Below are 25,434 nucleotides of genomic sequence, written 5' to 3' on the forward strand. Positions count from 1 at the left end.
CCCGGGGATTCTTTTCTTTTCCAGCGCCGGCGCGCATATGCAAATTTGACGAATGCAAATATAAAAGGGGCGGAGTGTTCCAGAGCGGTACAACGTTCCTGAGAAGGAGCTTCAGCTAGCAAGGTAGCAGCGTCTATCCTTAGCCGTGAGAACGGAAGTTGCCGGTAAGTCCCGGGCTGATTGAAAAAAAATACAAACACGGGGAGACGCGTTCTCACGAAGCGGGGAGGTAGTTTTGCATTACCGTTAACGGGAGGGGAGATAAGTGGGGTAAAGTTGCAAAAACTCTCGTTTGCAGTAAAATAAACCTTGTTAAGAAATGGACGGGGTCGGGGGGATGCGCCGTTCGGTGGCTTGTTGGGGGTTCGGGAATAGGAGTCAAGCAAAGAAAAGCGGTTGTTTGTTGTTAGTTGCGAAGTCGTGTCCGATACATCGGGACCCCTTGGAAAGCGGGGACGGGAGCAAAACACGCACGCTGAGGTGGTCCCTGAGAATGTTTCCAGGTGGACTGAGTGGTTTCAAATTAGCTGGCTGGTGCTTTTGAGGGTTTTTTGCAAATTTTTATCATCTGTCTAAGTCTTTTCTTTTTTAAATGTTAAAAATAAGTTTTGCAAAATTGAATCGGGATGGGAAGGTTCTCCCGCGGAACGTGAATCTGAATGTGGGCTTAACCTGATGGGAATATCTACCTGCTGTTCTGTTTGGGATCATGGGGGGATATCAGCAGGTAATCCTCCACCTACGAGCACCACGGAGGCCAAATTTTTTCCGTTCCTAAGTCAGGCATTGGTATTTTTTCTAGTTTTTTTTAGTTGTTAGTTGCGAAGTCATGTCCGACCCATCGCAACCCCATGGAAAGCGGAGACGGGAGCAAAAACGCGCGCTGAGGTTGTCTCTGCGAATGTTTCCAGGTGGACTAAGTGGTTTCAAATTAGCTGACTGGTCCTTTTTTTTTTTTTTGCAAATTTTTAATCTTCCGTTTAATTCTTTTCTTTTTTAAATGTTAAAAATAAGTTTTGCAAAATTGAATCTTGATGGGGAGGCTCTCCCGAGAAACATGAATCTGAATGTGGGCTTAACTTGATGGGAATATCTACCTGCTGTTCTGTTTGGGATCGGAGAGGGGGGATATGAGCAGGTACTCCTCGTCCTACGACCACCACGGAGGCCAATTTTTTTCCGTTGCTAAGTCAGGCATTGGTATTTTTTCTAGTTTTTTTAGTTGTTAGTTGCGAAGTCATGTCTGACCCATCGCAACCCCATGGAAAGCGGGGAGGGGAGCAAAAAACGCACGCTGAGGTGGTCCCTGAGAATGTTTCTAGGTGGGCTGAGTGGTTTCAAATAAGATGGCTGGTCCTTTTTTTTTTTCTTTGCCTTTTGTTAATCTTCCGTTTAAGTCTTTTTTAAATGTTAAAAATAAGTTTTGCAAAATTGAATCTTGATGGGGAGGCAGGCTCTCCGGTGGAATATGAATCTGAATGTGGGCTTAACCTGATGGTAATATCTACCTGCTGTCCTGTTTGGGATGGTGGGGGGGATATGAGCAGGTACTCCTCGACCTACGACCACCACGGAGGCCAAATTTGTTCAGTTGCTAAGTCAGGCATTGGTTTTTTTCGTTTTTTTAGTTGTTAGTTGCGAAGTCATGTCCGGCCCATCGCAACCCCGTGGAAAGCAGGGAGGGGAGCAAAAAACGCACGCTGAGGTGGTCCCTGAGAATGTTTCTAGGTGGACTGAGTGCTTTCAAATAAGATGGCTGGTCTGGGAATATGAGCACGTAGTCCTCGACCTACGACGGAGGCCTTTTTCCATTCCTAAGTCAGGCATTGGTTTTCTTAGTTTTTTTAGTTGTTAGTTGCGAACTCATGTCCGGCCCATCGCAACCCCATGGAAAGCAGGGAGGGGAGCAAAAAACGCACGCTGAGGTGGTCCCTGAGAATGTTTCTAGGTGGACTGAGTGCTTTCAAATAAGATGGCTGGTCTGGGAATATGAGCAAGTAGTCCTCGACCTACGACGGAGGCCTTTTTCCATTCCTAAGTCAGGCATTGGTTTTTTTTGTTTTTTTAGTTGTTAGTTGCGAACTCATTTCCGGCCCATCGCAACCCCATGGAAAGCAGGGAGGGGAGCAAAAAATGCACGCTGAGGTGGTCCCTGAGAATGTTTCTAGGTGGACTGAGTGCTTTCAAATAAGATGGCTGGTCTGGGAATATGAGCACGTAGTCCTCGACCTACGACGGAGGCCTTTTTCCATTCCTAAGTCAGGCATTGGTTTTCTTAGTTTTTTTAGTTGTTAGTTGCGAACTCATGTCCGGCCCATCGCAACCCCATGGAAAGCGGGGAGGGGAGCAAAAAACACACGCTGAGGTGGTCCCTGAGAATGTTTCTAGGTGGACTGAGTGCTTTCAAATAAGATGGCTGGTCTGGGAATATGAGCAAGTAGTCCTCGACCTACGACGGAGGCCTTTTTCCATTCCTAAGTCAGGCATTGGTTTTTTTTGTTTTTTTAGTTGTTAGTTGCGAACTCATTTCCGGCCCATCGCAACCCCATGGAAAGCAGGGAGGGGAGCAAAAAATGCACACTGAGGTGGTCCCTGAGAATGTTTCTAGGTGGACTGAGTGCTTTCAAATAAGATGGCTGGTCTGGGAATATGAGCACGTAGTCCTCGACCTACGACGGAGGCCTTTTTCCATTCCTAAGTCAGGCATTGGTTTTCTTAGTTTTTTTAGTTGTTAGTTGCGAACTCATGTCCGGCCCATCGCAACCCCATGGAAAGCGGGGAGGGGAGCAAAAAACACACGCTTAGGTGGTCTCTGAGAATTTTTCTAGGTGGACTGAGTGCTTTCAAATAAGATGGCTGGTCTGGGAATATGAGCAAGTAGTCCTCGACCTACGATGGAGGCCTTTTTCCATTCCTAAGTCAGGCATTGGTTTTTTTTGTTTTTTTAGTTGTTAGTTGCGAAGTCATGTCCGGCCCATCGCAACCCCGTGGAAAGCAGGGAGGGGAGCAAAAAACGCACGCTGAGGTGGTCCCTGAGAATGTTTCTAGGTGGACTGAGTGCTTTCAAATAAGATGGCTGGTCTGGGAATATGAGCAAGTAGTCCTCGACCTACGACGGAGGCCTTTTTCCATTCCTAAGTCAGGCATTGGTTTTCTTAGTTTTTTTAGTTGTTAGTTGCGAACTCATGTCCGGCCCATCGCAACCCCATGGAAAGCGGGGAGGGGAGCAAAAAACACACGCTGAGGTGGTCCCTGAGAATGTTTCTAGGTGGACTGAGTGCTTTCAAATAAGATGGCTGGTCTGGGAATATGAGCAAGTAGTCCTCGACCTACGACGGAGGCCTTTTTCCATTCCTAAGTCAGGCATTGGTTTTTTTTGTTTTTTTAGTTGTTAGTTGCGAACTCATTTCCGGCCCATCGCAACCCCATGGAAAGCAGGGAGGGGAGCAAAAAATGCACGCTGAGGTGGTCCCTGAGAATGTTTCTAGGTGGACTGAGTGCTTTCAAATAAGATGGCTGGTCTGGGAATATGAGCACGTAGTCCTCGACCTACGACGGAGGCCTTTTTCCATTCCTAAGTCAGGCATTGGTTTTCTTAGTTTTTTTAGTTGTTAGTTGCGAACTCATGTCCGGCCCATCGCAACCCCATGGAAAGCGGGGAGGGGAGCAAAAAACACACGCTTAGGTGGTCTCTGAGAATTTTTCTAGGTGGACTGAGTGCTTTCAAATAAGATGGCTGGTCTGGGAATATGAGCAAGTAGTCCTCGACCTACGATGGAGGCCTTTTTCCATTCCTAAGTCAGGCATTGGTTTTTTTTGTTTTTTTAGTTGTTAGTTGCGAAGTCATGTCCGGTTCATCGCAACCCCATGGAAAGCGGGGAGGGGAGCAAAAAACACACGCTTAGGTGGTCCCTGGTTTCTAGGTGGACTGAGTGCTTTCAAATAAGATGGCTGGTCCTTTTTTTTTTGTCCTTTTTTTAATCTTCCGTTTAAGTGTTTTCTTTTTTAAATGTTAAAAATAAGTTTTGCAAAATTGAATCTTGATGGGGAGGCAGGCTCTCCCACGGAACATGAATCTGAATGTGGGCTTAACCTGATGGGAATATCTACCTGCTGTCCTGTTTGGGATGGTGGGGGGGATATGAGCAGGTAGTCCTCGACCTACGACCACCACAGAGGCCAAATTTGTTCAGTTGCTAAGTCAGGCATTTAGTTGTTAGTTGCGAAGTCATGTCCAGCCCATCGCAACCCCGTGGAAAGCAGGGAGGGGAGCAAAAAACGCACGCTGAGGTGGTCCCTGAGAATGTTTATAGGTGGACTGAGTGCTTTCAAATAAGATGGCTGGTCTGGGAATATGAGCACGTAGTCCTCGACCTACGACGGAGGCCTTTTTCCATTCCTAAGTCAGGCATTGGTTTTCTTAGTTTTTTTAGTTGTTAGTTGCGAACTCATGTCCGGCCCATCGCAACCCCATGGAAAGCAGGGAGGGGAGCAAAAAACGCACGCTGAGGTGGTCCCTGAGAATGTTTCTAGGTGGACTGAGTGCTTTCAAATAAGATGGCTGGTCTGGGAATATGAGCACGTAGTCCTCGACCTACGACGGAGGCCTTTTTCCATTCCTAAGTCAGGCATTGGTTTTCTTAGTTTTTTTAGTTGTTAGTTGCGAACTCATGTCCGGCCCATCGCAACCCCATGGAAAGCGGGGAGGGGAGCAAAAAACACACGCTTAGGTGGTCTCTGAGAATTTTTCTAGGTGGACTGAGTGCTTTCAAATAAGATGGCTGGTCTGGGAATATGAGCACGTAGTCCTCGACCTACGACGGAGGCCTTTTTCCATTCCTAAGTCAGGCATTGGTTTTTTTTGTTTTTTTAGTTGTTAGTTGCGAACTCATTTCCGGCCCATCGCAACCCCATGGAAAGCAGGGAGGGGAGCAAAAAATGCACGCTGAGGTGGTCCCTGAGAATGTTTCTAGGTGGACTGAGTGCTTTCAATCAAGATGGCTGGTCTGGGAATATGAGCACGTAGTCCTCGACCTCGACGGAGGCCTTTTTCCATTCCTAAGTCAGGCATTGGTTTTTTGTTTTTAGTTGTTAGTTGCGAACTCATGTCCGGCCCATCGCAACCCCATGGAAAGCAGGGAGGGGAGCAAAAAACGCACGCTGAGGTGGTCCCTGAGAATGTTTCTAGGTGGACTGAGTGCTTTCAAATAAGATGGCTGGTCTGGGAATATGAGCACGTAGTCCTCGACCTACGACGGTGGCCTTTTTCCATTCCTAAGTCAGGCATTGGTTTTCTTAGTTTTTTTAGTTGTTAGTTGCGAACTCATGTCCGGCCCATCGCAACCCCATGGAAAGCGGGGAGGGGAGCAAAAAACACACGCTTAGGTGGTCTCTGAGAATTTTTCTAGGTGGACTGAGTGCTTTCAAATAAGATGGCTGGTCTGGGAATATGAGCACGTAGTCCTCGACCTACGACGGAGGCCTTTTTCCATTCCTAAGTCAGGCATTGGTTTTCTTAGTTTTTTTAGTTGTTAGTTGCGAAGTCATGTCCGGTTCATCGCAACCCCATGGAAAGTGGGGAGGGGAGCAAAAAACACACGCTTAGGTGGTCCCTGGTTTCTAGGTGGACTGAGTGCTTTCAAATAAGATGGCTGGTCCTTTTTTTTTTGTCCTTTTTTTAATCTTCCGTTTAAGTGTTTTCTTTTTTAAATGTTAAAAATAAGTTTTGCAAAATTGAATCTTGATGGGGAGGCAGGCTCTCCCACGGAACATGAATCTGAATGTGGGCTTAACCTGATGGGAATATCTACCTGCTGTCCTGTTTGGGATGGTGGGGGGGGGGATATGAGCAGGTAGTCCTCGACCTACGACCACCACAGAGGCCAAATTTGTTCAGTTGCTAAGTCAGGCATTGGTTTTTTTTGTTTTTTTAGTTGTTAGTTGCGAAGTCATGTCCAGCCCATCGCAACCCCGTGGAAAGCAGGGAGGGGAGCAAAAAACGCACGCTGAGGTGGTCCCTGAGAATGTTTCTAGGTGGACTGAGTGCTTTCAAATAAGATGGCTGGTCTGGGAATATGAGCACGTAGTCCTCGACCTACGACGGAGGCCTTTTTCCATTCCTAAGTCAGGCATTGGTTTTCTTAGTTTTTTTAGTTGTTAGTTGCGAACTCATGTCCCGCCCATCGCAACCCCGTGGAAAGCAGGGAGGGGAGCAAAAAACGCACGCTGAGGTGGTCCCTGGTTTCTAGGTGGACTGAGTGCTTTCAAATAAGATGGCTGGTCCTTTTTTTTTTTGTCCTTTTTTTAATCTTCCGTTTAAGTGTTTTCTTTTTTAAATGTTAAAAATAAGTTTTGCAAAAGTGAATCCTTGGAACATGAATCTGAATGTGGGCTTAACCTGATGGGAATATCTACCTGCTGTTCTGCTTGGGATCAGGGAAGATATGAGCATGTGCAGAGTGTAGTCCTCGACCTACGACCACCACAAAGGCCAAATTTTTTTCGTTGCTAAGTCAGGCATTGGGGTTTTTTGCCCCATTTGACGCAGTTAACAAGTTTATTAAGTGAAGTTGGCTTAACTCCCTAACAGGGTTTTTTAAGTGAAGTTGGCTTAACTCCCTAACAGGGTTTATTAAGTGAAGTTGGTTTAAGTCCATAATAGGGTTATTAAGTGAATTTAGCTTTCCCAATGACTTTGCTTATCAGAAGGTTGAAAAGAGGAACTTGTGACCCTGGGACACTGCAAACCCTGTAATTATGAACTCGTGGCCAAGTGTCTGAATTTTAATTCCATGCTTTTAAGATTGTTGCAATTGTTGTAAAAGTGAAAAAGTTTTCAGTGCCATTATGGTCATTAAATGAACTATTGTAAATTGAGGATTATCTGTAACTCCTATGCAAGTGCTAATATTGCTAAAGATGACTTAGAAGCCATAATAAAAGGGTACAGTACTAATAAAAGTGGCTGGCAAACCATTTCTGGTGGTAGTGGTAAGTTTCAAGGATAGGCATCTATGGAGAGGTCATGGTTGTCCCAAAGGCGCTTAATCCAAAAGGCCTCTGGGCTTTCTTTGTTTTTGTTTTTTCCTCTTTGAAAACATTTCGCTTCTCGGCCAAGAAGCTTCTACAGGTCTGACTGGTGGGGAATGGAAGGATTTATATTCTCTGCAATCATCTAGTCCTTAGCACTCTGAAGGTTGATTATTAGCTCTCTGCCAGTTCTTGAGATCACTTGGGCAGTGGTGGGATTCAATTTTTTTTTAATTGAAAAAGTTTTTAAAAAAACAAAAACATTTTCCCCCCTTTTTTCCCCCTCCCTCCCAGAAAATCCCTTCCCCCCTCCCTTCCCCCCCCCCCGGCTTCCCGGGTCAATCACAAGGTATTGTTATACATAAACCAAACATAGAATAAAATTTTCCCTTCCAATCCAATTAACCTCATCCAAAGCAATTTTTTTTTACTACTGGTTCTGTGGGCGTGGCTTGGTAGGCCTGACAGGGGAAGAATACTGCAAAATCTCCATTCCCTCCCCACTCCAGGGGAAGGTTACTGCAAAATCCCCATTTCCTCCAAATCAACTGGGGCTCGGGAGGCAGAGAATAGATGGGGGCAGGGCCAGGCAGAGGTGGTATTTACCAGTTCTCCGAACTACTCAAAATTTTCACTATTGGTTCTCCAGAACTGGTCAGAACCTGCTGAATTCCATCTCTGCACTTAGGGGGGTTTGTCTGTATCCTCAGAGTCACCTGAATCAGAGCGCAAATCAGTGTGGGACCTTCTTGGGACTGTGTTGTAAGCGGGGGATAGGTTGTGTTGTATCCCTTCCTGTTTGTTGAGGGCAGGCTGTTCTATTTTAACCTAAATGCCCTCTTGGAACTCCTCTTTCAAACAGGTGGTTCTCCCTGTCTGGAATGTGAATTTTGCTGTCCCTCAAAAGCATGACCCTTGCTTTTCAGATCTAAATGGACTGTTGACTCCTGTCCTGATGGGTTTGTTCTCCTGTGTTGTACCGTGCGTTTGTGAAGTGGTTATTTTGTTTCCCCAATGTACAAGTCTGGCTGCATTGCACTGCATATACCACATTGCTGTTTGTGTATGGGTCTTTTCAGAGGGCCTGATTTGAAAGGGGAGCCAAAGAGGCCATCTATATTAGAGTTGAGTAGGCCTCCCTGAACAGAGGGGGAGGGATACCATGCAGTCTATGTCCTGCTTACAGTGCAGTCCTAATTATAGGCTTGATTCAGGTGACCCTGAGGATATAGATAAAACCCACCCAAGTGGCCGCAAGGACTCCCAGAGTTTTAACAGATGTCTGCAAAGAATATAATAATAATAATAACAGAGTTGGAAGGGACCTTGGAGGTCTTCTAGTCCAACCCCCTGCCCAGGCAGGAAACCCTACACCATTTCAGACAAATGGCTATCCAACATTTTCTTTAAAATTTCCAGTGTTGGAGCATTCACAACTTCTGCAGGCAAGTTGTTCCACTTATTGATTGTTCTAACTGTCAGGAAATTTCTCCTTAGTTCTAAGTTGCTTCTCTCCTTGATTAGTTTCCACCCATGCTTCTTGTTCCACCCTCAGGTGCTTTGAAGAATAGTTTGACTCCCTCTTCTTTGTGGCAGCCCCTGAGATATTGGAACACTGCTATCATATCTCCCCTGGTCCTTTTTTTTATTAGATTAAACATGCCCAGTTCCTGCAGCTGTTCTTCATATGTTTTAGCCTTCAGTCCCCTAATCATCTTTGTTGCTCTTCTCTGTACTCTTTCTAGAGTCCCAACATCTTTTTTACATCGTGGGAACCAAAACAATAAATTTTTCCATTCCCCATTAGTTAGTTAGAATTGGAAAAGCTTGTCAGATGAGAAGCGAAATGTTAAAAAACCAAGAAAGTTCAACTGCCTTTTGAAAAAAAGCACCTTTGGACTTCCAGGGATGCAGTTTCAGAAGTCCCTCGCAAACACACTGCACACCAGTGGGGAAAAAAAGTCTTGTTGTATTCCGTTGGGGAAGGGCAGTTACAGCAATGTTAGTGATGCAAAAATAAGTTGTATGGTATTTACAAAACCAGTGGCTTTATTATGGGGGGGGGATAGCAAAAAGGGGTGCATTGTAATGCACAAATCCACATAGGCTTGTAAGTCTTCAAGCAATCATAAGGAACACTTAATTGCAGGTTCATTTCAGACTTATAAGGTGTTGTATTTGCTGCAAAAACCTGAAATTTTGATGCTCGCTTGATGATCCAGAATGCACACCCTGCTCCTACAAAACCATCCCTTAAGTGCCTAAATGGCACGGTTAAGTGATAGTCACCTGCAAAACATTTGCCCAGGAGCTAAAAAAATGCTTCTTACAACAGGTAGAGAAAGACGCTCTTACAGAAAGATAAGAATCTTGCGTTTCTCTAAAGATAACAAGATTATTATGGCATTCACTTTGGTTTTAGAGGCAGGAAAAACAGCTTGGAGATAGGTCTCGGCTTACAATGACACTTAAACTCAAAATTTGCGTTGCCGAGTGAGACATTTGTTAAGTGAGCTTTGTCTCATTTTACGACCTTTCTGGCTACAGTGGTTAAGGCAAACCCTGCAGTTGTTAAGTTTAGTCCCACGGTTGTTAAATTAATCTGGCTCCCCCATTGACTTTCGCTTGTCAGAAGGTCACCAAAGTGGATCACACGAGCCCAGGACGTTGCAGTTGCCAAAAATCTTGAATTTTGATCACACAACCGTGGGGATGCTGCATGGGGGGGTGGTAAGTGAGAAAAACGGTCATTTTTCAGTGCTGTTGGTCACTAAATGAGCCATTGTAAGTTGAGGGCTATCTATACTGGTAGTCCCTACTAGCATCTCAAAAATGGCTGGGCACACAATGCCCAGGCAAGGAGCAGAGAAAGAAACCCATCTTCCTTTTTTGCAGAAATGGGATAATGGTTGCAGCTTAGCAGTATGTTGGGGAAGTGCTTAGAATACAGTATTGCAGGCAAACTTTGGTCACGTGATCGCCTTTTTGCGACCTTTTGACGAGCAAAATCCACGGGAAAGCCAGATTCACTTCACATTAGCCGCGTGACTAATTTATCAACCGCACTGATTCATTTAACTGGCGAGAAAGCCATAAAATGAGTCAAAATGCTGAAGAAATGTCTCACTTAACAGACTAAATTTTGGGCTGAATTGTGGTCGTAAGTCCAGGGCTATTTAATCTTCAATCCTATTGCTTATTGCAGCTTCAAAGCTAGGTGTGTGTTGTGTAGCTGTCGCAGAGATGAAAAGGAAGCGAGCATCTCCCAAAGCCCAGTCTGGTAATGCAGGGAGTCAGCCTGACCTGCGCTGGGAGCGTGAGATCAGTAGCAACCAATGGCAGCTGTTCCCACCGGAGCAGAGTGAGATCCTGAGCCAAGCCGTTCGGTAAGTTGGCTTCCTGGAGGAGGGAAGGTGGGGGGTGGAGGGGGGGAGAAGGAGAAAAAACAACAACACAGCAGCCTGGAGTTGGTTGGTGAGATTGCAATCCAAACTCTTGTGTTCCCTACAGGGCAAAGAAACTAACAGAGAATTTAGGAGATGATGAAGTGGACTTATTGAAGATGGTGCAGTGGAACAAGGAGAGCGGCCAGGAGAACCGTGTCCGTATGGCTATCTGGGACCAGAAATCCTGTAAGTCACTTTTTCTGATTGTACAGGTAGTAGTCCTCGACTTAACAGCAGTTCATTTAGCAACCGTTTGAAGTTACAATGGCCCAGGGGGGGGAAAAATCACTTATGACCATTTTTCACACTTGTACTGGGTTTTCCTGAAAATAAGACCTAACAGGAAAATAAGCCCTAGCATGATTTCTCAGGATGCTCGTAATATAAGCCCTACCCCAAAAATAAGCCTCAGTTAAGATTGTCAGCCAGGTGGACATGTTTAGTACCGTATTTCCCTCAAAGTAAGCACTCAGCGGAAAATAAGCCCTCATGCGTCTTTTGGAGCAGAAATTAATATAAAACCCGGTTTTATTTTGGGGGAAAATACGGTAGCATCCCCATAGTCGTCTAAATCAAAATTCAGTCGCTTGTCAGCTTACCCATGTTTATGACTGTTGCCATGTTCAAGGGTCATGTTACAACCCCACCCCACCTTTAGCGACCTTCAAAGTCATTTGGGGGAAGCTGGGTTTACTTAACAACTGTGTGGCTAACTTAACAACTGCATTGATTTGCTTAACCACTGTGGCAAGAAGACTCGTAAAATGGGACTAAACTCACAAGAAATGCCTCACTTAGGAACAGAGAGTTTGGGATCAATTGTGGTTTTAAATTGAGGACTACCTGTATTTATTGCATTTGTATTCTGCTCTTTAGGTCAACATTGCCAGTGCCCACTATAACTGGCTCTGGCCATTGATTCTCATACAGGTGGTCTTTGATTTATAACTCATTTAGGGACTTCTCAGAGTTTGAACAACTAGAAAAAAGTGACTTGTGTCCAGTCTTGCAACCGTTGCAGCCTTCTTACAGGCACATGGTCAGAATTCAAATGCTTGGCAACGGGCAGGTATTTACCACGGTTATAGCATCCTGGGTCACATGATCGCCATTTGTGACCTTCCCACCTGGTGTCTGACAAGCAAAGTTAATGGGCAAAGGCAGATTCTCTTAATGACCGCATGGCTTGCTTAGCAGCCGTGGCAAAAATGTTAAATAAATGGTCATTTAACAAACATCTTGCTTAACAGTGAAAATTCTCACCCAATTGTGGTCATAAGTTCAAGGACTATATGTAATCCAGAGAAGTTTAAGTAAGCCTGGATTTTGACAAACAACAGATAGCCCTCGACTTACGACCATACATAGCAGAAATTTCTGTCGTTGAGTGAAACATTTCTTAAGCGAGTTTTATTTCATTTTCTGACCCTTCTTGGCACAGTTGCTAAGTGAATCACTGCAGTTGTTAAGTTAGCCACATGGTTGTTGAGTGAATATGGCTTTCCCATTGGTTTTGCTTGTCAAAAGATCACAAAAGTAGATCCCATGACTCTGGGACACTGCAACCATCATAAGTATGGATCAATTGCCAAGCATCTGAATTTTGATCCCATGAACATGGGGACGCTACAAAGGTCGTAAGTGTGAAAAATGGCCGTAAGCAGTGGTGAGATTCAACCAGTTCGCACCACTTCGGGAGAACCGATTGTTAACTTTCTGAGCAGTTTGGTGAACTGGTTGTTGGAAGAAATCATTAGAGCAGAGAACCGGTTGTTAAATGACTTGAATCCCACCACTGGCCGTAAGTCACTTGTTTTGGTGCCGTTGTAACTTTGAACGGTCACTAAATGAACTGTTGTAAGTCAAGGACTACTGTATGATAAAACGTGGCTATATGTACGAGAAAGACTGCCTCAGCCAGGGGAAGGAGTCAAACAGAATCCGTACGTGGGCACAAGCAAGTGAATTCTGATACTCCTTATTTGTCGATAAACTTTTATTTGCATTAGAGGTTAGCTGTCAGACAAGCTGGTTTCTCATTTTCCTTCCTCTTCAACACCTGAGAGCCTTGATTTCTTTATATTAATTCAATCTTTTTTCTCCTTTTCCTTTTCTTCACCCACATGGGAACAGATTTCATCTGGCAATGGGAAGCAGACGAAGAAGATGAGTGGATTCCATACCCTGCTGCTACCTGTTTGGATTTACAGGCAGCCAAGAAAGGTGACCGGGAACCCATCGTGGACTTTACATTTGGCGAGAGGAGCTTCAAGCTGGACACGACCCTTATGGTGCAGACAAACCAAGAGACTCAATTTGATCATCGTATGGAATACAAGGAATCAGGTATGGGAGTCCAGGTAGCCCTCGGCCTGCAGCCACAATGGAGCCCAAAATTTATGTTGCTAAGCGAGACATTCGTTAAGTGAGGTTTCCCCACCACTACCATTGTACGACCTTTCTTGCCACCGCTGTTAAGTGAATCCGTGCAGTTCAGCTAGTAACATGCTTGTTATTAGATGAATCTGGATTCTCCACGGACTTCACTTGTCAATAAGTCGCAAAAGAGGATCACATGACCCTGGGATACTGCCCCCGTCGTAAATATGAACCCGTTGCCAAGCATCTTAATTTTTAATCACATGATCCTGGGGATGCTGTAACACTCGTTAAACAGGGTCGTAAGTCTTTTTTTTTTTTTTTGGTAGTGTAATTTTGAACAGTTACTAAATAAACTATTGTAAGTCGAAGGGCACCTGTTCTGTGGAATTGAACTGTGGAACTTCGACTGGGCTCTGTCACTCCTTGCAAGTGAAAATCTATGCGTGTAGATTTGGCCCCTGGGCCACTTCCTCTCTATCCTTACACAACACCCCCGTCCCATTCTGCCTTTCCCTTTTTTTTCACCTACCCTGGCTAGGTGGCTCAGTAGCCTGGCTTGGTGGCTCAGTGGCTAAGACGCTGAGCTTGTCAATCAGAAAGGCTGGCAGTTCGAATCCCTAGTATAGGTCTCCTGCATGAGAAGGGGGTTGGACTAGATGACCTCCAAGGTCCCTTCCAACTCTGTTACTGTTATTCCTCATTCAGATGCGACAACGAATGATTTTCAACTCAGCAGCAGTGATTCGGAGGCCAGTACTTCGGTTGCCACTAAGAAATACCAGACTGAGTTAGATGTCCCTGTAGCCCGGGGCCAAGGAGACGGAATGGGTAAGTGCCAAGAAAATGATTTTGGGGGTCAGTGCATGATGGTGTGGTGGAAAGAACAGCTTGATCCTTCGGAAATAGATGCATAGTTAAGACACTGAGCTTGTCGATCAGAAAGGCCGGAGGTTCCAATCCTTAGTATAGGTCTCCTGCATGAGCAGGGGGTTGGGCTAGATGACCTCCAAGGTCCCTTCCAACTCGTGTTACTGTTATTCCTCATTCAGAAACAACTGAAAGCGGTTCTCAGCTCAGCAGTAGTGATGTGGAGGCGAGTACACCAGTTTCTGCTGCAATTCAGACTGAATTAGATGCCCCTGCATCCGAGGCCACTACTTCGGTTGCCGTGAAAGAATCCCAGACTGAATTAGATGCCCCTGCATCCGAGGCCAGTACTTCAGGTCACGCTCCGAAGTCTCAGACTGCATCTCAGGGAAAAGGAGATGGGATGGGTAAGTGCCAAGAAAATGATTTTGGGGGGGTGTCAGTGCATGACAGTGTGGTGGAAAGAACAGCCTGATTTTTCAGAAATAGATGCATGGTTAAGATGCTGAGCTTGTCGATCAGAAAGGCCGGCGGTTCGAATCCCCAGTATAGATCTCCTGCATGAGCAGGGGGTTGGACTAGATGACCTCCAAAGTCCCTTCCAACTCTGCCACTGTTATTCCTCATTCAGATACCACCGAGAGCAGCTCACAGTTGAGCAGCAGCAGTGACTCGGAGGCCAGTACTTCAGTTGTCGCTAAGAAAACCCAAACTGAATTAGATGCCCCTGCATCCGAGGCCAGTACTTCGGTTGCCATGAAAGAATCCCAAACTGAATTAGATGTCCCTGCATCCGAGGCCAGTACTTCAGATCAAGCTCCGAAGTCTCAGACTGCATCTCAGGGCCAAGGAGATGGGATGGGTAAGTGCCAAGAAAATGATTTTGGGGGTCAGTGCATGACAGTGTTGTGGAAAGAACAGCCTGATCTTTCGGAAATAGATGCGTGGCGGGGAGTTTGGTAATAGGAACTCCAATTAGGAGTCTCATAAGGAGTTTAAAAGACATGTCCGACTCGAGGGACATCTCCATTTCTTAGCCGAGGGAGCTAGTGTTGTCCAAAGATGCTGCTGTGGCCATGTGGCCAGCAAGACTGTATGCCGAAGCACATGGAATGCTGTTACCTTCCAACCAACATGGTACCTATTAATCTACTCGCATTTGCATGCTTTCGAACTGCTAGATTGGCAGGAGATACAGCAAGTACTGGGAACTCTCCCTGTTGTGCAAGCACTTGGGTCTTGGACCTAGGCTGTCAACTTTCCATCTGACAAGCTCAGGGTCTTCAATCTCCGATCCATCATTCCTCCCCCATAAGAAGTTAAGAGTTGCTGAAATATCCCTTTAATTCATTGTGTTTCATTTTAAGCCCAGGGGCACTAGGATCATAAGAAGTAACGACCTGTTCTTTTTTAATGCTGAGATTGTAGGATGTCAGCCCAAGCTCCTTGTAGCCAAATGCCACCTCTGTTCAATGCAAACTGGATATTTTATTATTTTTCACCTACAGAGGCAGCAAAAACCTTGGTGGTGAAGGGAAAAGCTCCAGTGGACCCAGAGTGCACAGCCAAATTGGGAAAAGTATGTCATTGGTCTCATTAATGACCTTTCTGAGAATTGAATATTTGCTAAATTAGAGTCCAGAGTTTGGTCAGCAAACAGGTTGGCAGATGTTGTCAGGAAGTTTGCCAAGAAGGCTGTAGCAGAGAATTTGTATATTTCATGGGATTGCTGTGGGAAAGACCCTGGGAACCGACAGGCTGCCTGGGGGATAGTCAGGTAAGAGGCAGCAGAGCCCACAACTGGATAGTGGGTGAGGCAAGAGACTCAGAAGGGGTCCTTTTATGTTAATAGACCAAGGGTGAAATCCAGCAGGTTCTGACAGGTTCTGGGCAACCGGTAGCAGAAATTTTGAGTAATTCAGAGAACCAGCAAATGCCACTTCTGGCTGGCCCCAGAGTGGGGAGGAAATGGAGATTTTGCAGTATCCTTCTCCTAGAATGGGGTGGAAATGGAGATTTTGCAGTATCCTTCCGTTTTTGGCTGTGATGGCCTCCTGCAACCCTCTGCCAGCGAAAATGGGGTCAGGAGGGCCCACGTGTAGCCCTCTGATTTCGCTGGCAGAGGCACCGCAGGACGGTCCTTCGCTGTTTCCAGGTCAGCCCCGGGGACCCGATCTAAGCACCATGCAGGCCAGATCCTTGAGTTTGACACCCCTACTCCAGATTTATTGCTCTCAATAAATGTTCAAACCAACGGCCTTCCAACCATCACCCCATGCTACCTTGAAGGCAGCCACCCTCAGTCCCACGAAACAGCGGCCCCTGTGTTACAAAGACAGTACACAGGGTAGGAGCACGGTCAGAGGGAAAGGTCCAGGGTTCAAAGTCCAGTCCACCCAGCTAAGTGAGTCCATAAGGCAAAACTCTAGTCCACAAGGTGAAGTTCAGGCACAAGACAAAGGGCAGTCCTCAGAGCAAAGGCCAGGTGCAAGCCAAAAGGCAGTTTTGCAAAGGCAGAGCAAAGCCAAGGGCAAATGGCATTGCACGGGGCAAGGCATGAGACGGTCCTCGCGGCGAGACAAAGCAATAGGCAAGAAGCAGCCTTGAAGGCAAGGAGAAGGCAAAGGACAACAGATAGGAGTTGAAGTCGGGGGAGTGTAATCCAAAGCAAACAATTGTTCCTGGCAAAGACTCATTTCCCCAAGGCTTCTCCTTAAGTTACTCCCTAGCAGTGTTCCTTATGAGGAGGGATGAGAGGAGTAGCCTTGAAGTCCTTCTCTGGGCTTGCTTCCTCCTTCCCCCCCCCCCACCGTGAGGCCGTGACACAGGGTTTTCTATCTTTGGTCTCTTTTAATGACACTCTCACTCTCTCCTTTCTTTCTTTCTTTCTCTCTGCCTTTCTTCCTTCCTTCCTACCTTCCTTTCTTCCTTTTTCTTTCCTTCTTTCTTCCTTCCTTCCTTTTTCTTTCTTTTCATCTTCTTTTTCTTTCTTTCTTTTTCTTTTTTCTTTCTTTCTTTCTTCCTACCTTTCTTCCTTCCTTCTTCCTTTTTCTTTCCTTCCATCCTTTCTTTCTTTCTTCCTTCCGTTCTTTCTTTTTTCTTAATTTTTTCTTTCTTTTTTCTTTCCTTCCTTCCTTTTTTAATTTTTTTCTTTTTTTTCTTTCTTTCTTTTCTTTCATCCTTCTTTTTCTTTTTCTTTCTTTCTTTTTCTTTCTTTCTTTCTTTCCTTTCTTTTTTCTTTCCCTCTTCCTTTTTTCTTTCATTCTTATTTCTTTGTTTCCTTCCTTCCTTCCTTTTTCTTTATTTTTTCCTTCCTTCCTTCCTTCCTTCCTTCCTATCCCTCCTTTGCTGCCATGATAAGCTACATGGGCAATAGTCATTGCAGGAAACTACTTCTGCTGCTATTACGGTCCAATAACTTCACTAGCAGAGGAGAATCACCCAATTTCTGCAGATAGCTTGTGTGTGTGTCACACCTTGGTTCCCCATGAGGTTCCTTAAGCCGCTTCCTCGTTCTGGGCTTCGTTAGCCCCTTTAGCCATGCTTTCTGGGAATGTTGGGAGTTGAAATCCAATGAGAGTCTTTGCCAGACTGCAAAAATCTTCTATTTCCCCAACCAAATGCTTGGGGAAATAGAAGATTTTTGCAGTCTGGCAAAGACTCTCATTTAGCACAGCAAGTGGCAGGGGCAGGACATCCTTTCTCTGGTTGCAAACTAAGCAGCTATAAGTGATATAGCTACCACAAAACAGTATCGTTATACACATAGGTATTACAAATTAGTCTTCTCTGAACTCCTGCTATCTTGCTCCCTGATTTCTCGCTTCTGTGTGTTGCTTCTACGGTGGCGCCAGGCACAGCCTTGCTCTGAAGATAAGAAGTCCATAACACAAAACTGCCGAGGATGAAGTCAAAATAGATAAGGAAGACTATACACAAGCTTACAAGGAATGCTCTGTAGATAACAAAGACATGGTCAGGGCAGGGTCAAGAAATGCTCTAAGGATGGATAACAAACTTTTATCTGACAGGCTATGGGAAATGTATAAGATGCTTGCCACACTCTTCTCAGGTATGGCTTTCTCCTTGCATGCTCGCTACCTGCATGCTGTGGAACTGCCCACACAGGTATTTGGCCAAAATAAAAGCTGTTACTTTTTCCAAGCCTCTGCTTAATTCTCTTTTTGGAACTTCGATGACTTGAGTACATTTTGGACCTGACAAGCAGAGTCTGGTTTGGTTAGTTCTTGGATGGAGCCCTACAGGAAAGCCTAGTGCTATAGACCAGACTGGCAAGGTTGAAGAAGACAATTGCATTTTTCAAGTCAAGGAAGCTGCATGGTTGCTGTCTTTGTGAAGTCACTAGGAGTCAAACCTAGCTTAAAAGAGGGTTTATTTTTTGTTTTTGTTTTTCATTACTATGTTTTGAATAACCTCTTTTCCTCTTTTTTGCCTTTTCTAAAGGCTCATGTTTATTACGAAGGAGATGACATTTACGATGTAATGTTGAATCAGGTGAGTGGACCTTACCTAGTTTTTTTTTCCCTAGTCAAGAGATTCTGCCTGGGTTTTTTTTTTAGAAAAGGTTGATTTCAGTTGGGAAGAACTAGGTTCATCCCTTAATTTCAGTCGCAGAGCCTATCGAATGAGGTAAGACAAGGCCTATCTTTGAATCTCTTGTTCTTAGCAAGATTATCTGGAGCAGGGGCCTCCAACCTTGGCAACTTTAAGCTTGCTGAGGAATTCTGGGAGTTGAAGTCCACAAGTCTTAAAGTTGCCAAGGTTGGAGACCCCTGATCTGGAGGACAAAATTGTGAGGGAAACCATATAAGCCTTCATAACAGGCAGGGAAGGTAGAACTAGAAACTCCAATGATGTAGATCAGTGATTCTCAACCTTTTCTTTACCACAAACCCCCTTTAAATACCTTTTGTGGCCACAGACCCCCAGGACTTAAGATACTCAAGATTTAAATCGTAACATTTTTTTCAAGCCTTTTCTAACCCCTTGTGATATTATTGTGGTTCCCCCCATGGGTCCATGGACCACAGGTTGAAAACCATGGATGAAGTAGGAGGGATCTTATTGATAAATTTGGGCTTCCTCCCCCCACCTTCCTCAGCTGGCTTCCTATTATCCTACAGAGCAAAATTCCCCTGAAGAGATTGGAAAAATAGTTGCATGAAAGTCTGATTTTTTTCATAGAGGTTTGTTTAGAAGACATCTAGGAGAGCAGTACATGGAATAGAAATGGATCTAGATGTTGTCTTCTCATTTCTGACCAAGTTTTTTTTTTATTTTTTTCATCTTGGCTTCCTCCAGACAAGCCTTCAACTCAACTGCAATAAATTCTATCGCATACAACTGTTGGAAGAGGACGATGGGCAAAGTTACTGTGTCTGGATGCGCTGGGGGCGTGGTGAGTTGGGCCAAGGAATTGAGTCATGGAAGAAGGAAGTGAAAACATATCTGACAAACATGGGACACGAACAGGCCTTAATTTTTAATGCAAACTAAAAACAAATTGTGACTCTACTTCACCAAGCAATTATGGATCTACGATTATGTTTTTCAACCTTCGCAACTTTCAAGATGTGTAGACTTCAAATTCCTGAATTCATGCTGGCTGGGGAATTCTGGGACTTGAAGTCCACACATCTTAAAGTTGTCAAGACTGAGAAATACTATCGGGGATCTCACTGCCTAAAAATGCTGTAAGTGGTTAGAATGCAGTAATGCAGGCTGACTCTGCCCAGTGCTATGAGTTTGACCCTGACCAGTTCAAGGTTGACTCGGCCTTCCATCCTACCGAGGTGGGTAAAATGAGGAGCCAGATTGTTGGGGGTCAATATGCTGACTCTGTAAACTGTTAGAGAGGGCTGTGAAAGTTCTGTGAAGCGGTATATAAGTCTAAATACTATTGCTATACTTCATATAAAAACTATTTCAGATGAAATTTTGACTGTGAACCTTCAGATGCAATCAAATGAGATATTAGTACACTGTTTAGAGGGCTGTAAAGCACTCCGAAGCGATATATAAATCTAAATGCTATTGATATTTATTCATTCATATATATTTTTTACTTTCTAGTGGGTAAGACTGGTCACCACTCCCTTGTCCCTTGCTTTGGAGATCTGGCGAAAGCCAAAGAAGTGTTCACCAAAAAGTGAGTCCCTCTAAAAATTTTGGCAACATCTTTATCCCACTCAACACCTCCTTTTTCCTAAATACTTTTTTTTTTTTTGCCTCAGGTTCCTTGACAAAACCAAAAATGAATGGGGCAGACGTAGCAGCTTCCATAAATACACAGGCAAATACGATCTTGTTCACCTGGATTATGAAGCCAAAGACGATGTAAGTCTTTTTGGTGGGAAAGAGCAGAAGAGGGAGGCAGCTTTAGAAAACAAAAGGATATTTTGCTCATAAGTCCTCGTTTTGCATTCGTGCCAGACCAAATCAGGAGCTGCCGCCAAGAAGACAGTCTCCAAACCCAAGCCGGTTTCCAAGCTGGATCAAAGGGTGCAGGCTTTGATAGAGCTGATATGTAATATTCGGACGATGGAGGACATGGTGATAGAGATGAAGTACGATACCAAGAGATCTCCATTAGGTACGCAATCCTAGTTTGTCCTTCTTACCCTTAGTTTTAATTTATTTAAGGAGGTCAACTTGGCAAAAAAAAAACACCCCTCTTTTTATTTATTTTTTTAGTAAAGACAAATGACGAATGTTCTGGGAGTTGAAGTCCACAGGTCTTAAAGTTGCTAAGGTTGAAGAACCCTGATCTATCTCAATGCCCTGTTCTGTCTCCATGACCTGATGTTAGTCCGTGTGCAGCAGCTCAACATGGAGCCAAACCCACCTATCCTCCAATAAAACAGACCGTATGTGTAGATCTGAGTGCTTTATTGGATATGGTGAAACAGCGATGGTCTGTGTGTAGGACGTGGGTTTGTCCTTGGATGACCATGTGCCACAGGTTAAGATGGATTCTACTTTGTGTTTCTGCCTTCTCCAAATGCTAAAGGAAATGGAGTTTGGCTTCCCAGCATGCAGTTTGTTTTGAGAGTGCAGGCTGATGGATAATAGGGTGGGGTCAGCTTCAAAAAATATATTTGGTATTTGCCTCTGTATTTGCCAAATGGGGCCAGAGAGCAACAACAGTATATAAAAGCTACAGTATATCACAGAAGTGAGTACATCCCCTCACTTTTTGTAAATATTTAAGTATATCTTTTCATGTGACAACACTGAAGAAATGACTCGTGGCTACAATGTAATGAGTATACAGCTTGTATAACGGTATAAATGTGCTGTCCCCTCAAAATAGCGCAACACACAGCCGTTAATGTCTAAACTGGCGGTAACAAACGTGAGTACACCCCTAAGTGATAATGTCCAAATGGTGCCCAAGCAGAGGTGGTATTCAGCTAGTTTGGACTGGTTCGGGTAAACCAGTAGCACCGACGATCAGTTGGCCCCACCCACCTACCTGCCTATCCTATCCTTTATTTCCTGCTTTGTAGCTCATCTCATTCGCGCAGCACAGCTGATTTCTCCTTCCCTCGCTGTTCTACTTACCGTTGCTGATATGGAAGGTAAGCAGCTGAGCTTCTAAATAGTCCATTTTTAGTGCTGCGCGTAAGCGCCTTAAGAGCACAAAGCACGCCCTCACAGAACCGGTTGTTAAAACGGCAGCATTCCACCACTGGACCCAAGTAGCCATTTCTCCTTCCTGGTGCCATGTGACTTGTTAATGGTACAAGGTCTCAGGTGTGAAGGGAGGAGCAGGGGTGCTAAATTTGGTGTTTATCGCTCTCACTCACTCATACTGGTCCCAGGAAGTTCAACATGGCACCTCGTGGCAATGAACTCTCTGAGGATCTGAAAAAACAAATTGCTGCTCTACATAATGATAGCCTAGGCTATAAGAAGATTGCCAAGACCCGGAAACTGAGCTGCAGCACAGTGGCCAAGAACATACGGCGGTATAACAGGACAGGTTCCACTCAGAACGGGCCTTGCCATGGTCGACCAAAGAAATTGAGTGCCCGTGTTCAGCATCATATCCAGAGGTTGGCTTTGGGAAATAGTATGAGTGCTGCCAGCGTTGCTGCAAAAATTGAAGGGGTGAGGTGGGGGGGGTGTCAACCTGTCAGTGCTCAGACCATACGCCGCACGCTGCATCAAATTGGTCTGCAGGGCTGTCGTCCCAGAAGGAAGCCTCTTTTAAAGATGATGCACAAGAAATCCCGCAAACGGTTTGCTGCAGACTAAGGACGTGGATTTCTGGAACCACGTCCTGTGGTCTGATGAGACCAAGATAAAGGTATTTTGTTCAGATGGTGTCAAGCGTGTGTGGTGGCAACCAGGTGAGAAGTACAAAGACAAGTGTGTCTTGTCTGTGATGGGACTGTACATGGTCTGGGGCTGCCTGAGTGTTGCCAGCACTGGGGAGCTACAGTTCATTGAGGGTTACCATGAATGCCAACATGTACTGTGACATACTGAAGCAGTACATACTGATCCCCTCCCTTCAGAGACTGGGCCGCAGGGCAGTATTCCAACATGATAACGACCCCCAAACACACCTCCAAAACAACCACTGCCTTGCTAAAGAAGCTGAAGGTAAAGCTGATGGATTGGCCAAGCATGTCGCCAGACTTAAACCCTATTGAGCATCTGTGGGGTGTCCTGAAATGGAAGGTGGAGGTGTGCAAGGTCTCTGACATCCACCAGCTCCTTGACATCGTCATGGAGGAGTGGAAGAGGACTCCACTGGCAACCTGTGGAGCTCTGGTGCCCAAGAGGATTAAGGCAGTGCTGGAAAACAATGGTGGCCACACAAAATATTGACACTTTTGGCCCCATTTGGGCATTATCACTTTCGTTGCCACCAGTTTAGGCATTGATGGCTTTGTGTTGCGTTATTTTGAGGGGACAGCACATTGACACTGTTATACAAGCTGTATACTCACTACATGGTAGCCAAGTGTCATTTCTTCGGTGTTGCCACGTGAAAAGATATACTTAAATATTTACAAAATGTGAGGAGGTGTACTCAGTTCTCTGATGTACTGTATATGCTGGGGCATGACAGCCCCCAACCTTTTGGGCACCGGGGACTATGTTCCATGGAGAAAGGTTTTCCCATGAATGGGACGGTACGGTTTTGCATACTGCCTTCACCCCGCAGATGGAGCTCCGCTTTTTTGCACAAGATGGCTTCTGTAGCCTGGCACAGACTGGTGCCAGTCAAATGACTGGAGTGGGGGCAGTGGTGAAATGCTCCTGGTTCTGACCAGATCTTGCAATCCGGTAGCGATCGTGGCCGATGTTCGGCGATCCGGTAGCGATGGCGGAGCAAAGCTCTGCCCACACTCCTGGGTGTCGTTATTTCCTGGTTCTTAACCAGGAAGTAATGTGTTTTTTACCTTCTGCGCATGCGCAGGTCTGCACGCACTTGGCATGTGCACTTCCGAACCGGTAAGAAAGGTGAGTAGATTTTACCCCTGGGTGGGTGAACCCTGATCTATCCCATTGCAATTCTATGGTTTCCTACACTTACGTTGATTTGATTATGGATTATGGTTTTATCTTAATATATTATCGTCTTTCCCCAAAAATAAGACCCTGTTTTATATATTTTTTTTGAACCCTGAAATAAGCGCTTGGCCTTATTGCCATGCTCTCAAAAGCCCGATGGGGCTTACTATCAGGGGAATGTCTTATTTTGGCGGAAACAGAGTATCTCCTATATTGACCACATATAGAATAGAATTTTATTGGCCAAGTGTGATTGGACACACAAGAAATTTGTCTTGGTGCATACGCTCTCTGTGCACATAAAAGAAAAGATACCTTCATCAAGGTACAACACTTAATGATACAACACTTAATGATACAACACTTAATATAATCATAGGTTACAAATAAGCAATCAGGAAACAGTATCAGTATAAATCCTATGGATACAAGCAACAAAGTTACAGGCATACAGTCATAAGTGGAAGGAGATGGGCGATGGGAACAATGAGAAGATTAATAGTAGTGCAGATTTAGTAAATAGTTTGACAGTGTTGAGGGAATTATGTATATTTGCTAATGCTTTATTTAAAGTAAATTTGTATATCAGTGATTACGTGACCTCTAGATTCCATACACTCAATAAACAAATAACTGCCTGCCTGCCTACCTTGAATCCAGCTGATTTTTATTTTTTAACCTCTGCTTTAGGAAAGCTGACGGCCGAACAGATCAAAGCAGGGTACCGTTCACTGCAGAAGGTGGAAGCTTGTCTGAAGCAGAATGAGACTGGTTCTGTGCTTCTGGAAGCGTGTAATGAATTTTACACACGGATCCCCCATAATTTTGGGTTAGTAGCACCGATTCCTCTTCTTAGAATTGTAAGTTGTCTGGGAGAAGGGGGAAAAAAAACCTAGTCTCCTTTGGCACTATTCTCATACTTTTCTATGCAGATCATCCTCAACTTATGACTGTAATGGAGTCTTCCCATTAGGGTTGTAAGTCATAGTCATAAACAGGTCACCCATATGACTGGTCTGATTTTGAAACCTTTTTTTGCAGTGGTTGTGAAGTGAACACTGCGGTTGTTAGTGAACCATTTATTTGCAATAGGCCATTCAAACCGTTACTAAGCAACCGGTTATAAGTGGAGAACTTCCTGTATAGCTGTTGTGTGTCTTACTATTCTCTACATTATTTACATCTCTCAGCCAGTTTTCTGATCAATGACAACAGAGGACTATGTGTTTTTCCCCATCCCAAACCTGTGCAATTCCAATCCGTCTGTAATTTTGCAGAGATGTGTCTGTAATTTTGCAGAGATGTAAACTGTTAATTGAACACTGCAATTTGACTACAATTTTGAAGAGTTCAGTTTGTTCTTCAAATTAGCTTTTGAGGCCCGTTAGAACAATGCAACTGGTAAATAGCCCTTGTGGTTTAAGTTTTATGGGAATGATTGCTTGTTAACAGCTGTGTGCTAATGCATAGGGTATCCTGAGATGATCTCTCTCTGCTAGTCTAATCTGGAATAATAAAGATCTTTTTGGGTTCTTGCCCTGGTTGCTTAACTATTTGCAGAGAAGTTTTGATTTGCCAAAGATTTGATTCAATTCAGAATCGAGAGCCGTAGATTCAATACCAATTCGTAATTTTTTACCAGCATATCAAGTGTAAACAACTAGAGGGGGAATTGAAGAAAGGAAAGAAACTATAAGGAAGGGCTTCTGAAACAGCTGGTTCAGACCACAGCTCCCTCACACAAAGGCACACACTCACAAATGTGCAGCTCAGAATCCATAAATCAAAAGACCAATCTGACCCACATCTAATTTTCCCTCTTCATCTTGCTGTATAACTAGCCAATCTCCAAATTCAAGCTCTTAGACACCTTCTTATTCAGGATCTCCAATCTTGGCGGCTTTTAAGACTTGTGGACTTCAACTCCCAGAATTCCTCATCCAGCTTTGCAAAGATGGCTGAGGAATTCTGGAAATTGAAGTCCACAAGTCTTAAAAGCCGCCAAGGTTGGAGACTCCTGGTCTTATTGGTTTAAGCCGGCCGCAGAAGAGACATGCGTTTCCATCTCATGAAAGACAAATCAGACACTGTCCCTTAAAAAGCCCGCATGAAAGGGGAATCTTCCCATTCCTAATTGGTTCTCCCAGGTTTTTATCTTCCC

General features: G+C 44.7%; 1 protein-coding gene across 2 annotated transcripts in view; it reads left to right on the plus strand.

The window, feature by feature from the left end:
* The first annotated feature begins 20 nt into the window (after positions 1–20).
* PARP2 (poly(ADP-ribose) polymerase 2) overlaps positions 21–25,434 on the plus strand; it is a 32,384-nt gene continuing 6,970 nt past the window's right edge. The window contains exons 1-14 of one of the 2 annotated variants that reach the window (XM_058181691.1): positions 21–164; positions 10,235–10,415; positions 10,540–10,661; positions 12,609–12,821; positions 13,563–13,685; positions 13,907–14,131; positions 14,356–14,586; positions 15,233–15,303; positions 18,189–18,239; positions 19,047–19,143; positions 19,818–19,893; positions 19,979–20,081; positions 20,178–20,337; positions 23,964–24,102. In XM_058181691.1, the coding sequence (XP_058037674.1) occupies positions 10,273–10,415; positions 10,540–10,661; positions 12,609–12,821; positions 13,563–13,685; positions 13,907–14,131; positions 14,356–14,586; positions 15,233–15,303; positions 18,189–18,239; positions 19,047–19,143; positions 19,818–19,893; positions 19,979–20,081; positions 20,178–20,337; positions 23,964–24,102 (1,754 nt within the window). In that variant the 5' untranslated portion in view covers positions 21–164; positions 10,235–10,272. The remainder of the gene's footprint in view (positions 165–10,234; positions 10,416–10,539; positions 10,662–12,608; positions 12,822–13,562; positions 13,686–13,906; positions 14,132–14,355; positions 14,587–15,232; positions 15,304–18,188; positions 18,240–19,046; positions 19,144–19,817; positions 19,894–19,978; positions 20,082–20,177; positions 20,338–23,963; positions 24,103–25,434) is intronic. The other variant, XM_058181692.1, reaches the window with a different exon arrangement.

This window comes from Ahaetulla prasina, chromosome 4, assembly GCF_028640845.1.
Source record: "Ahaetulla prasina isolate Xishuangbanna chromosome 4, ASM2864084v1, whole genome shotgun sequence".
Taxonomy (NCBI): domain Eukaryota; kingdom Metazoa; phylum Chordata; class Lepidosauria; order Squamata; family Colubridae; genus Ahaetulla; species Ahaetulla prasina.